The sequence below is a fragment of the Mus pahari genome, chromosome 7 (genome assembly GCF_900095145.1).
Source record: "Mus pahari chromosome 7, PAHARI_EIJ_v1.1, whole genome shotgun sequence".
NCBI classification, from domain to species: Eukaryota; Metazoa; Chordata; class Mammalia; order Rodentia; family Muridae; genus Mus; species Mus pahari.
The window spans coordinates 1357295-1369318 of record NC_034596.1 but is presented as its reverse complement, the minus strand read 5'-3'; the positions used below and the strand labels follow the sequence as shown (position 1 = coordinate 1369318).

At 45.9% G+C, this 12024-nt stretch overlaps 1 protein-coding gene across 1 annotated transcript in view; it reads left to right on the top strand.

Moving 5' to 3' along the window:
• Positions 1–9074, top strand: part of Gckr (glucokinase regulator) — a 24894-nt gene extending 15820 nt beyond the window's left edge. The window contains 5 exon segments of the mRNA XM_029541040.1: positions 6222–6327; positions 6330–6370; positions 8207–8341; positions 8790–8864; positions 8866–9074. Coding sequence (XP_029396900.1) covers positions 6222–6327; positions 6330–6370; positions 8207–8341; positions 8790–8864; positions 8866–8958 — 450 coding nt within the window. The 3' untranslated portion in view covers positions 8959–9074.
• The last annotated feature ends 2950 nt before the right edge of the window (positions 9075–12024 follow it).

Here is a 12024-nt window from a genome sequence, read left to right as displayed (position 1 = left end):
CAACCATAGTCACCAGGTCTCGGCCCTCTTCCCACCAACCATAGTCACCAGGTCTCAGCCCTCTTCCCACCAACCATAATCACCAGGTCTCGACCCTCTTCCCACCAACCATAGTCACCAGGTCTCGGCCCTCTTCCCACCAACCATAGTCACCAGGTCTCAGCCCTCTTCCCTGTCTTCAGTCTTTTTCTTTTTTTCCTTGTCTCTCATGACACTGACATTTTTCGAAGCTCAGGCAAATCTTTTCCTGGAATGTCCCTCACAGTTCCAGAATGTACAAAGGTGCTGTGTTGTCTTTTCCTCATGTTCAAGTTTAAGGTTTTTAGTCCTTTTGGAGGAGACTAGTGTGTCACATCAGGAGTCACCTGCCATGTGTGTCTCTTCCTTGGCCATGGGACCATTCAGGGGTGGTGATGGCTGCTGTCTCTCCACATCCTGTCACCCAGCCAGCGGTCCTTACCCACTGTTTCTGCATGTGCCACTGATTTCCGTTTGACTCAGTTTCTCCCTTGGTGACGCTCAACTGGTGGTTTTTCTATTTCTAGCTCTCTTTCTCTTAAATGTTCATTAACTGGCGTCCCCTCCCTGCTAAGGAGCTTCTGATTCACTCCCCACTCCAATGGTATTTATTTAACGTCATTATGGACTCATGAAATTTCGTATGTTGTTAAATGTTTAGGTTTTTTTTTTTCTGAGACAGGGTTTCTATGTAGCATACCTGGACTAGAACCATTATAAAGCCCAGACTGGCCTTGAACTCATAACCCTCCTACCTCGGCCTCTATAATACTGGGATAACAGACATTCACCACCATGCATGGCTTAGATGTAGTCTAAAATATTTTTATATTTTTATTTCATTTTCATTTTATTTTTTATATGTATGCATATGTGTGCCTGCTTGTCTGAATGTACACCATGCGTGCGCAGTGCTGTGGGTCAGCAGAGGGCATTGAATCTCCTGAAACTGAAGTTGCAGGTGATTGTAGACCTCCCAGTGTGGGTGCTGGGACTCTAGCTCAGATCTACAGGCAGAGGGGAGGGGCAGGAGCTCTTCACACTCAGCCATCTCTTCAGCCCCTCTTTACTCACCCTTTATTCCCTGTCCCCTGACACCAACTTTTTTTGAGACAGGGTTTCTCTAGGTCACCCTGGCTGCCCTGGAATTCACTTTGTAGACCAGGCTGGCCTCAGACTCAGAGAGATCTGTCCACCTCTGTCTCCTGAAGGCTGGAACCAAAGGCTTGTTCCAACATGCACAGTTTCCCATAATAAATTCTCTCTTTTCTCTCTCTCTCTCTCTCTTCTCTCTTTTAAGATAACATTTTAAAATTTCTTTTCTTATATATTGCATCCCAACCTTAGTTTCCCCTTTGTCTTCTCCACCTAGTCCTTTTCCTCCTCCGCCAGATCCATTCCTCTTCTGTTTCAGAAATGGGCAGGCCATCCAGGGATATGAACCAAACACAGCACATCAAGTTACAATAAGACTAGGCACATGCCCTCATATTAAAGCCGGACAAGGCTGCTCAGTAGGAGGAGAAGTCCCCAGAGCAGGCAAGAGTCAGGGACAGCCCCGCCCTACTGGATGGAGTTGAATACATTCTCTTACTATTCATTTTTCATTGTAAGCCTCAGAGTCAGAGCTTGTTCAAGTGACTTCCTCGGGCCTGGTCATAGCCGTACTTAAACGTATTTCCAGTGGGTTTTTGTTGTTGTTGTTGTTTTTTGTTTGAAAAAACAAAATAAGAAAACAGAAAAAATAAACAAAGAAAGAAAAACCACTCCTTATTTCTGGGCAAAGGATGGCAGACAATTTCCATCTCATGTGCTTTGCTTAGCATCTTCTGACTATCCCTGAGCTCACTGCAGGGCCCGGATCTCTTCTTCACTGTGCATGTACCAGTGTGCTGGTCTACCTTCTCTTATCTGGGGCATTGGCTTGTTTCCAACAATGTGCTCTTGGCAGTAGAGATGCAGTGTGTATGTATGCATCCATGTGTTTCTTTGAGATAAATACCTAGAAACGTTAGACCCTTGTCAGAGGGCAATGCCACTGTCACTGTTCAGTTTTCTTCCATAGGCTCTGTGCCGCTCTCCTTTTCTTTTTCTTTCCAAGACAGGGTTTCTCTGTGTAGCCCTGGCTGTCCTGGAACTCTGTAGACCAGGCTGGCCTCGAACTCAGAAATCCGCCTGCCTCTGCCTCCCAAATGCGCCACCACCGCCCGGCTTATATTGACATTTTGTAGCAGTGGAATAGCACCCAGGTCTTCGCACACACTAGGCAAATGGTCTGCTACTGAGCCACATCCCAGCCTGTATCTCTATTCTGTGAGAAGCAGAGTCCCCGTGTTCCCCTCGGCTCCCTCTGCTCTCCTTCACACATTTCCTGCTCTCTTTTGCTTCCTCTCCCGCTTCACTCCTTCTCTCAGTTGTCCAGAAACTCCCTGTGTAAATCCATGAGTGTCAAATCCATGATGATCCTTTCTGCCTCCAGAGTGCTGGGGTTACTTATGTCAGCCACCATCCCAGCTTTTGCTCCTTTTTCTAACAGACTTTTAAATCTTTTCTGACCCTGACCTTCAGTTCTTTATAAAGCTATTAGTGTTCTATTTCTCATATATGTTGTAAATATATTCTTTTGGCTTTAATCTGAAAAACACAAAGTCTGCTTTAATTTGTCTGAGGTTGAATTTGTTAAGTCTTTGTTACCATTTGGGTTTGAAGTACAGAACACTGCCCACAGCGAGGCTGGTATGGTACCTGTGTGTTTCTTAGGAATTTTGTTCACTCTTGTGTATGCAGTTAGGCATGAACCCATTTATGTTTTCCCAAGCAATTCTCTAATTTCCTTATTTAGTTTACTATTGCTATGACTAAGGCAACTTATAAAAGACAGCATTCAATTGGAGGCCTGTTTACAGTTTCAGAAGGTGAGTCCATGACCATCACAGGACAGGACATGACAACAGGCAGGCTGACATGGTATTGGACCAGTCGCTGAGAGATTACATGTCGAAACAACCAAAAAACAGAGTTAACTGGGAATGGTGTGGACTTTGTTGTTGTTGTTGTTGTTTGGTTTTTTGAGGCAGGGTTTCTCTGTATAGCCCTGGCTGTCCTGGAACTCACTTTGTAGACCAGGCTGGCCTCAAACTCAGAAATCCGCCTGCCTCTGCCTCCCTAGTGCTGGGATTAAAGGCGTGCGCCACCACACCTGACTGGTGTGGGCTTTTGAAACTTCAAAGCCCACACCACTACTCACAGGGACACAACAAAGCCACGCCTTCAAATCCTTCCCAAACATATATGAGTCTCTGGGGGTCATTCTCTTCAAACAGCCACAACAGTTGCCTCAGTTTCATTTTTAAGTCTAGCTTGAGTGACTTAGGATGTTATGTGTGCCATATACTCAAGATCTGTGTGCACTGGTTCATAATAATACGGTAAGTTTGCATGTATTTTTGTAATGTGAGAAGCATTCTGGCTTGCTCCTTCCTCTCTCTCTCTCTCTCTCTCTCTCTCTCTCTCTCTCTCTCTCTCTCTCTNCTCTCTCTCTCTCTCTCTCTCTCTCTCTCTCTCTCTCTCTCTCTCTCTCTCTCTTTCTCCACAAGTTTGTAGTCCTGGCCGTCTTGGAATTTGCTCTGTAAACCAGGCTGGGCTTGAACTCAGAGATCTGCCTAGCTCTCCCTTCCAAATGCTGGTATTAAAGGTGTGTTCTATTGCCACTGGACACATTCTGGATCTTCTGTTTAGTTCCACTCATCTGTCCTTTGATGTGCTATTGCCATGAGCTTAATTATAGAGCACTTATGGCATGGTTAGTATTTGGAAGGTCCAGCCCTTTATTAAATATTAAGGACTTTCTTAGCTATAATTGTAGATTTATTTTTTTACCTGAACTTTAAATTCAATCACGTAAACTTTAACTTTGTTAGTGATACTTATGGGATAAATGGCTAATAATAGAACTCAGATTTAATTGACTCCTTTTTTTTAAAAGTTTTTTTGAGACAGGGTTTCTCTGTGTAGCCCTGACTGTCCTGGAACTCACTCTGTAGACCAGGCTGGCCTCAAACTCAGAAATCCACCTGCTTCTGCCTCCCAAGTGCAGGGATTAAAGGCGTGTGCCACCACTGCCCAGCTTAATTGACTTCTTTCCTACAGGCGGAGTGATAATGGTATATAGCGTCTGTCTCAGTTAGGGTTTCTATTGCTGTGATAAAACACCATAACCATAGCAGCACCGGAGAGAAGTGTTTATCGGATCTCACAGCTCACAGGTCAAACTCCATTGGCGAGGGTCGCCAGGGCAGAAACTAAAGCAGAAGCCATAGAGAATGCAGGTAACTGGCTCGCTCTCCATGGCCTGCAAAGTTTGCTTTCTTTTATGCTCCAGAACTACCTGCTCAGGGATGGCACTTGACACAGGAGGGGCCTTTCATGACAACCATTAATCAAGAGCGTGCCCCCAGACCTGCCTGCAGTCCAATCTGATGAGATCAATTCCCCAACCGGCACCCCCGTCCTCGATGACGGGGGACCGAACGGTCCATGCCTTGTACTTGTTAAATGTCTCAGTAAAGGGCCAGTGAAATGACTCAGTGGTAAAAATGCTTGCTGCATGAGCCTGGAAATCGAGTTCAATCCCTGCCATCCATGTAATGATGATGATAATGATAATGATGATATTAATAGACTTAGTATATGTAGGCATGTTGCTGCAAACTTTATAATCCCAGCACTTGGGAGGCTGAGACCAGACTGGATCACACAGTGAGCCTCTGTCTCAAAAAAAACCCCAAACCCAAAACCAAACAGAAAACGAAACAACAAAAAAAGCAACAACAAAGGCCGGGGAGGTAAAATGGCTCAGTGAGTAAAGGTACTTGCTACCAAATCTTATGATGATCTGAGTTCAATCCCAGGACCTAAGTGGTAGAAGGAGAGACTGAACTCCCATTGGTTGTCCTCTTATGTCCACGGGCATTCTGTGTCACACAAGCACACACAAGCACAATATAAAGGAAATCATTTAAAGATGAACAAAAAAGTTTCTAGCATGCACTCTTCCAAGGGTTTTTTATGACAGTTTCATACTGTCAGAAGGACTGAGGCTCTGGAATAGAATTAGACGACACTTCTGCCTTCAGAGTGACTAGTAGATAAGTAATTTCCTCCTCCCACATCATAGGATCTATGGATCCCCCCAAGACTCAAATAGAAATCTGGGGGCTGGAGAGATGCCCTAGCAGTTATGAGCACTTCTTGCTCTTCCAGAAGACCCAGGTTTAACTGGAAGCATCCACGTGGCAGATAACAACTGTCAGTAATCCCAGCTCCGAATAATATGATAATAATAATAATATGATACTCTTCTGACCTCCAAGTTCCCAGCATGCATGTGGTACAAAGACACATACACGCATACACGTTAAAACACAATCACAAGCTGGGCCTGGTGGCGCAGGCCTTTAATCCCAGCACTCGGGAGGCAGAGGCAGGCGGATTTCTGAGTTCGAGGCCAGCCTGGTCTACCAAGTGAGTTCCAGGACAGCCAGGGCTATACAGAGAAACCCTGTCTCGAAAAACCAAAACAACAACAACAACAACAACAACAACAAAAAAAACACAATCACTTGTTTTTAAAAATAAAGTAGAATGTTAAACCTGAAAATGTCTAGGAGAAAGACCAAGGCCATGACTGTCTAAGTAAAGCGAGCGTTATTAAATATGCGCCAGGAGGGTGGACTCTAGCTGTGTCCATACCCTGGGCTCCCAGAGGCGTCCTTGAGTTACATTAATCGGGTGCTTATAAAGGTCAAACTCACATGGCTCTGTACATCCTGCCTTCATCCATTCAGTGGCAAGCACATGTTCTGATGTACTTCCTGCCTACATACCTGCTGTCTACCTGTGATCAAGCACATCCTAAGCAGTCGGGACAAGCAGTCTTGTTTACTGAAGTGAAAACAGTTGGCTTGTCCTCTTACAAAAACAGCTCTAGCATTTCGGGAAGTAATCTGACCTTGGGCAACTGGGGCTTCCGGGTTAAGTTTAGCCCTCACAAGAATAGAAAAGTCAAAAAGGTTGTTAAATCCCGGTCACATCAAACAAATGACCTGCATTTTGGTGTCTGATTTATTACCACAGGCGGCTCTCTCATCCTGAGTCTTTTCCCAGCCTCTAACTTCCCATGTTCCTGTGGGTTTGCATTTTAGAAGTTCCAGCGTGAGTTAAGCACCAAGTGGGTGTTGAATACAGTGAGTACTGGGGCCCATGTGCTGCTGGGGAAGATCCTACAGAACCACATGCTGGACCTCTGCATCACAACTCCAAACTCTTCTGGAGGGCACTGTCCATGCTGCAGGTCAGAGAGTGATGGGAGGCCCAAACCTAGATGGCCACAGAAAGTATTTTTGCAAACTCAGGGAGGGTTGTAGGCCCAGGGCTGTTTTTCCACATCTTTCTTGGGCATACCCTCTGGTCTGCATGCATTCACACACAGGTACACTGAGGGGGTCCCCTGCAGGGGTCATATAGGGAAGCAAACCATGGGAATAGATGAGAATGCAAACCAAGTGTAAATTGACAGTATCGACCTGGATCAGACTTCAGGGAGTCTAAAGCCAAGTGGTTCACTGTGGGCATCTTTAAAACATAGTACAGTTTTGGAAAAGGTTTCCAGGCAACAGTGAATCTGATCAGTCCAATTCCAGGTGCACAATAAAGCTTAAGGTGTGACTACATAGAAACTCTTCTACAAAGTGCTTGTGACCATGAGGCTGGGTTCTATAGCTAAAGGGCCTAGAATCTAGTGTGGTCTCTGAGCATAGAAGTCAGTAGGCCATTACCTACGTGTGACATCTTCCCTAAGGATGGTAATAGTGTAGGGAGGGAGGGTCTGTGATAATCATTCTGGGGAATTTGGGTGAGGTCTGTCTCTATAGCAAACGGTGAGGGAGGTCAACTTCCACAGACAGCAAAGGACACCGGGTTGTTAAAAAATCCACTGTCTCTCTTCTGGATGGAATGCAGGTGTTTGATCTTTATCTCCTTCATTGAGGAGATAAAGATGCATGATTAACATTCCTGGTTCCCTGAGTGCTTTGAGTGAGTACAAGGACCTCTGTGCCCCTGACCCATACATGAGTGTGAAACTATTTCCTCTAGGTGATTTCTCTAAGTTTCAAGGATGCAACAGAAATCCAACTCTTAGCAGGGCAGTGGTGGTGCACACCTTTAATCTCAGCTCCAAAGGCAGAGACAGGCAGATCTCTGAGTTCCAGGACAGCCAGGACTACACAGAGAAAACCTGTCTCAAAACAAAGAAAAAACAAAAACAAATAAAACAAAAAAGAAACCCAACTTGTATCCCTCTAAGTGAAAAGTAGCTAGTCTAGGGCTGGTAAGAGCTGGTAAGAGCACCAGACTGCTCTTCCAAAGGTGCAGAGTTCAAATCCCAGCAACCACATGGTGGCTCACAACCATCCTTAACAAGATCTGACTCCCTCTTCTGGAGTGTCTGAAGACAGTTACAGTGTACTTACATATAATAAATAAATAAATCTTTAAAAAAAAGTTAGCTAGTCTAACATCCTGGCAATTAGCATCCCCAGTGGGAAGGAGTCCCTCTGTCCCTGGTGTTTTGAGGAGTACCTGGCAGGGGGCTCCTATTGGCTTGTCTTGAGTCTTGTGCACAACCTTGACCCAACCACTGTCCTCCATAGGAAAGGGTGCTCTGCCTGCCTGCTTTGTGTGTTGTCAAATTGACTTTGGGTTGGGATGGTAGATGGGCTTGATTATATCTTATGGCCCCCCAGAATGGAGACTAACAGTTATCCAGAGGAAAAGGAAGGGGCTAATGCCAGAGGGGGGTGAGAATGGTTGCTGACCAGAGAGCACGGTGGATGGCTGTGAAGGTTGCTATCCTTGATCATTGACCTGTGAGGTTGTTGGGACTGTAAATCTCACCAATTTCCCGTTCACTATGGGCAGATGATGGTTTACCTCCAACTCTTTAAACCCAGTTTTTCTCTATAACTCATGATTTTGGTACTGCTGGAAGGGACAGATTCTCTGTAGTGTCTTCAGCCAGTCTTCAGGATTGCAGCCCCCACTCTCTCATGCCTCTCCCTTTCCTGTGACACTATGTTCAGTTCTCCTAGGCATCTACCTGACGCTGACCTCATTGCTTCTTCCTCAGAGGTTCTCAGGACAGTCCAAGGCTAGCTGCATCGAGAGCCTTCTTCAAGCGATACATTTTCCTCAACCGCTGTCGAATGATGTCCGCGCGGCCCCCATCTCCTGCCATGTCCAGGTTGCCCACGAGAAGGAAATGGTACCTTTCCCTGGCTGCCTGTTCAACAAACTCTTTCTGAGAATCTTAAGCACCTTTGGAACTTTGTGTGACACTGAGTTTACAAAACTCAGAGATACCCTGCCACTTGGAGCTCCCATTTGGATGGAGGCTTGAACGGATGGAGTAGGGGTGGGGTGAGGAGACACGACTGTGATAGAAGCTACACTAGCAAAAAAGATACCAACAAGGGTCTTCTGTTGTGCCTTTGAGGGGCATCAAGAAAGAGCAAGAGAAGGGCTCTTTGCACAGGAGTTTTCCAACTTCAGTGATGGTTTTTCTCAGCTCTTGTCCCACCTCGTTCTAGTCTGGGTGACAGCCACCTATACTTGCTTCCAACCTAACCCCTGTGTCCAATTCTCTAGCCACTCCAGGGTTTTTCCTCAAATGGCCGCACCTTTTCTTCAGCTCTCCCTGCTCCTTCCCACAGGTGATCCCCACAGCCTTGCTGACTCTCCTACTCAGGTGCTCCATCACTGAGGCTAAGGAACGCCTGGCTGCAGCCAGCTTCTTCAGTCTATGAGGTTGTTAGGAGCGCCCTCTCTGGGCCGTGTCAGAAGCGCAGCACCCAAGCCTTTGGAGACCCTGTGGTGCCCTGAATTGACGTTTCTGGGACCATGGAAAAGTCTCAGTCCACTTCCGAGGGGACTTGTGCCAGTAATACACGTTGCGGGACAGACTCAGTTCCGGTGGGTGGGGCACTAACAGCCCAGAATTGGGGAAGAGTCCTGTTTCTCAGCTGGGTCATTTCCATTTTTACTGGCATCTTCTGATCTTAGGAATAAAACTAAGTTTTGAACCCAACCTTGCAAAAAAAAAATCATTAATCAGACTCACAACACACAAACAAGGAAAGCAGGGGCTTCAGGTACTCCAAGCTAGAGAGAAGCTGTGTTCCAGACGTCATTCGAGAGAGAAATGCAATGCCAATTAGACAAAATCTAGGACTAGGATGAATGCCACATCCACCCAGAGACCAGTGAGCAGGGATGTTGGCTAAATCCTCTCCCCGTGTTTGCAAGAAAGAGTATAAGAAACTCTGGGGGGTATGCTGGGTACCCTTTGGTGGTAGAACCCACCCAACAGTAGAAAGTTGTCTGCACCGCATTAGACTGAAGCTGTCACAGGTTTTGATAAATCAAAGGGACCGGGATCAAATCCCAGGTCCGGTCTTCCAGGTGCCTGCAGCCATGGATCTCACTGTTGAGATCTGGCTCCCTCTTGTGGCAGAGAAAGAGCCAATTAATAGATGCCCTCAGGAGTTCCTCCATGGAGAAAGTTCTGGGAACTTTTAGTGGTTAGAGTTATTTTGGGATATGACAGGGGAGGTCAAGAATCAAGGAGAGTTGTGGAACAAAAGAAGTTAAACTGTGACAAAATCTGAAAATGTCTTCCTTCAGGCTTGCAATGGTTACACAGAGTGAATAATGGAGAATTAGGGCTCTGTCTGGGGATTCTGGGCTCTAGGCAGAGCTAAAGAAGTTGAGAAACATGTTAGAATTGAGTAAGGTGAGGAGGAGTGCATGTCTGCAATTCCTTCACGTGGGAGGATGCTGCAGGCGTGCTGTGGAGCAGGATGTGCATTGGAAGCTACATAGCGAGATCGCTCTCCCTCTCAAAAAATTATTCAAAGACAAATGGGCTACAGCTCGCCCCTAAATAGCTAGCACTATTTGGGGAAAGCAAAGATAGGTGGGGATGAGAACAACTGGAGAATAGGCTGTGCTGGTGCTGAAATTAACGGGGGATGGGGGTGGGGGGGAGGTGGAGGAGGAGGGGCGAGGCTGACCCAGAAGACTCAGGACCCAAGAAGATAAAAAGAAATGATCTCTGGGATACTCAGTGGCCGGATCAAAACCAAGAGGACTTAGGGTAGCAGACAATTGGGTATTGAGCACATGTGAAGTCTAATGTGTTAAAAATGGAACTCGGGGCTACACTGTCAGGCCAGCCAGCAGCTGTTTTCCCAACAGGTCAGCTAGCATGGATCTTGAGTATATGTGTTAAAGAGTCTGTAAGGTCAAAGAAGGAAGTTTGAACCAGGTAGGGTATAAAAGTACCAACCTGGCTCCATATATGGACTCAACGAACAGCAAAATGCGTAGTGTTCCATCTAAACTCAAGGCAGGGTTTATACACAGGGATTAAATCTTAGTGTTTCAANAGCAAACTTTGCATACAGAATCTATTATAAAACACTCCCTTTATAGGGGAGGGAAGAATTGTGTCTCTGTTCAGCTGGTGACTGAAGGCTACAGAGTGAGAGACATAGAAGGTAAGCTCTTTTTTATAGAGTGCCCAGACTCCCACAGTGATGTGAGGTGGAAACCTCTGGTTTATTTAGAGAGTCAGTTTTGTCAAATGATGTTTTCCTGAGGCACACAGGTGCACGGATCTTGCTTAAGTAGACAGGTGAAACAATATTTTCTTGAAGCAGAGACATGAAAGGCCCCATAACGGAGTATAAATATCCCACAGAGAGTTGGAGAGGAGCATTGGCCATTGCTTTGTTTGGCTCTGCTTCACGATTCTTTACTAATGATACACATATATTGTTTTGCCTTACATAGTGTCTTAGGGTTTCTATTCCTGCACAAATGTCATGACCAAGAAGAAAGTTAGTGAGGAAAGCTTACACTTCCACATTGCTGTTGATCACCAAAGGAAGTCAGGACTGGAACTCAAGCATTTCAGGGAGCAGGAGCTGATGCAGAGGCCATGGAGGGATGTTCTTTACTGGCTTCCTTCCCCTGGTTTGCTCAGCCTGCTCTCTTACAGAACCCAAGACAACCAGCCCAGAGGTGGCGCCACCTACAATGGGCACTCCCCCATTGATCACTAATTGAGAAAATGCCTTACAGCTGGATCTCATGGAGACATTTTCTCATCTAAAGCTCCTTTCTCTGTGATAACTCCAGCTGTGTCAAGTTGACACACAAAACCAGCCAGTACACATAGCATTGTTGAGCCCACCTTGTGGTAATACTGCCATAGAGAGAAATTCACCAAAGAACTTCTGGTAAAGTTCCTGTGGCTTCTTGCTGCTTCTGCAGTCTTGCCTTGGGCCAGTTGGTGACCTTGCCGTTTCTTAAGAATTGAACAACAGGGCTGGAGAGATGGTTCTTCTGAAGGTCCTGAGTTCAAATCCCAGCAACCACATGGCTTACAACCATCCGTAAGGAGATCTGACGCCCTCTTCTGGTGCATCTGAAGACAGCTACAGTGTACTTAGATATAATAATAAATAAATCTTAAAAAAAATAAAAGAATTGAACAACAGCTGCTGGTTCATGTTTGGTGTCTCTCTGCTAAGAGGACTGGATTGCAGCTGCTGGTTTGTTTCTGGTGTTTGCTAAGGGACTGAACTGCTGACAAAGAAGATTGAGCTCACCCACAAAGAGCGATTGCTAAACAGATCCACATCCCCAATCTCCTAATAAATTTTCTCTTCCACTACCTCTGGTGGGTGGTTGACAAAAGCAGAGGTTGAACATTTAATAAAATAGACTGGAAAAAATTATATCTACAATGGTGAGGTCTATCAAAAGCAAGCAGGCAAGAAAAGCTTCCCACAGATAAAGCTGGAAAAATGGAGCAAGAAAATGCAGACAGCCGGGCGTGGGGGCGCACGCCTTTAATCCCAGCACTTGGGAGGCAGAGGCAGG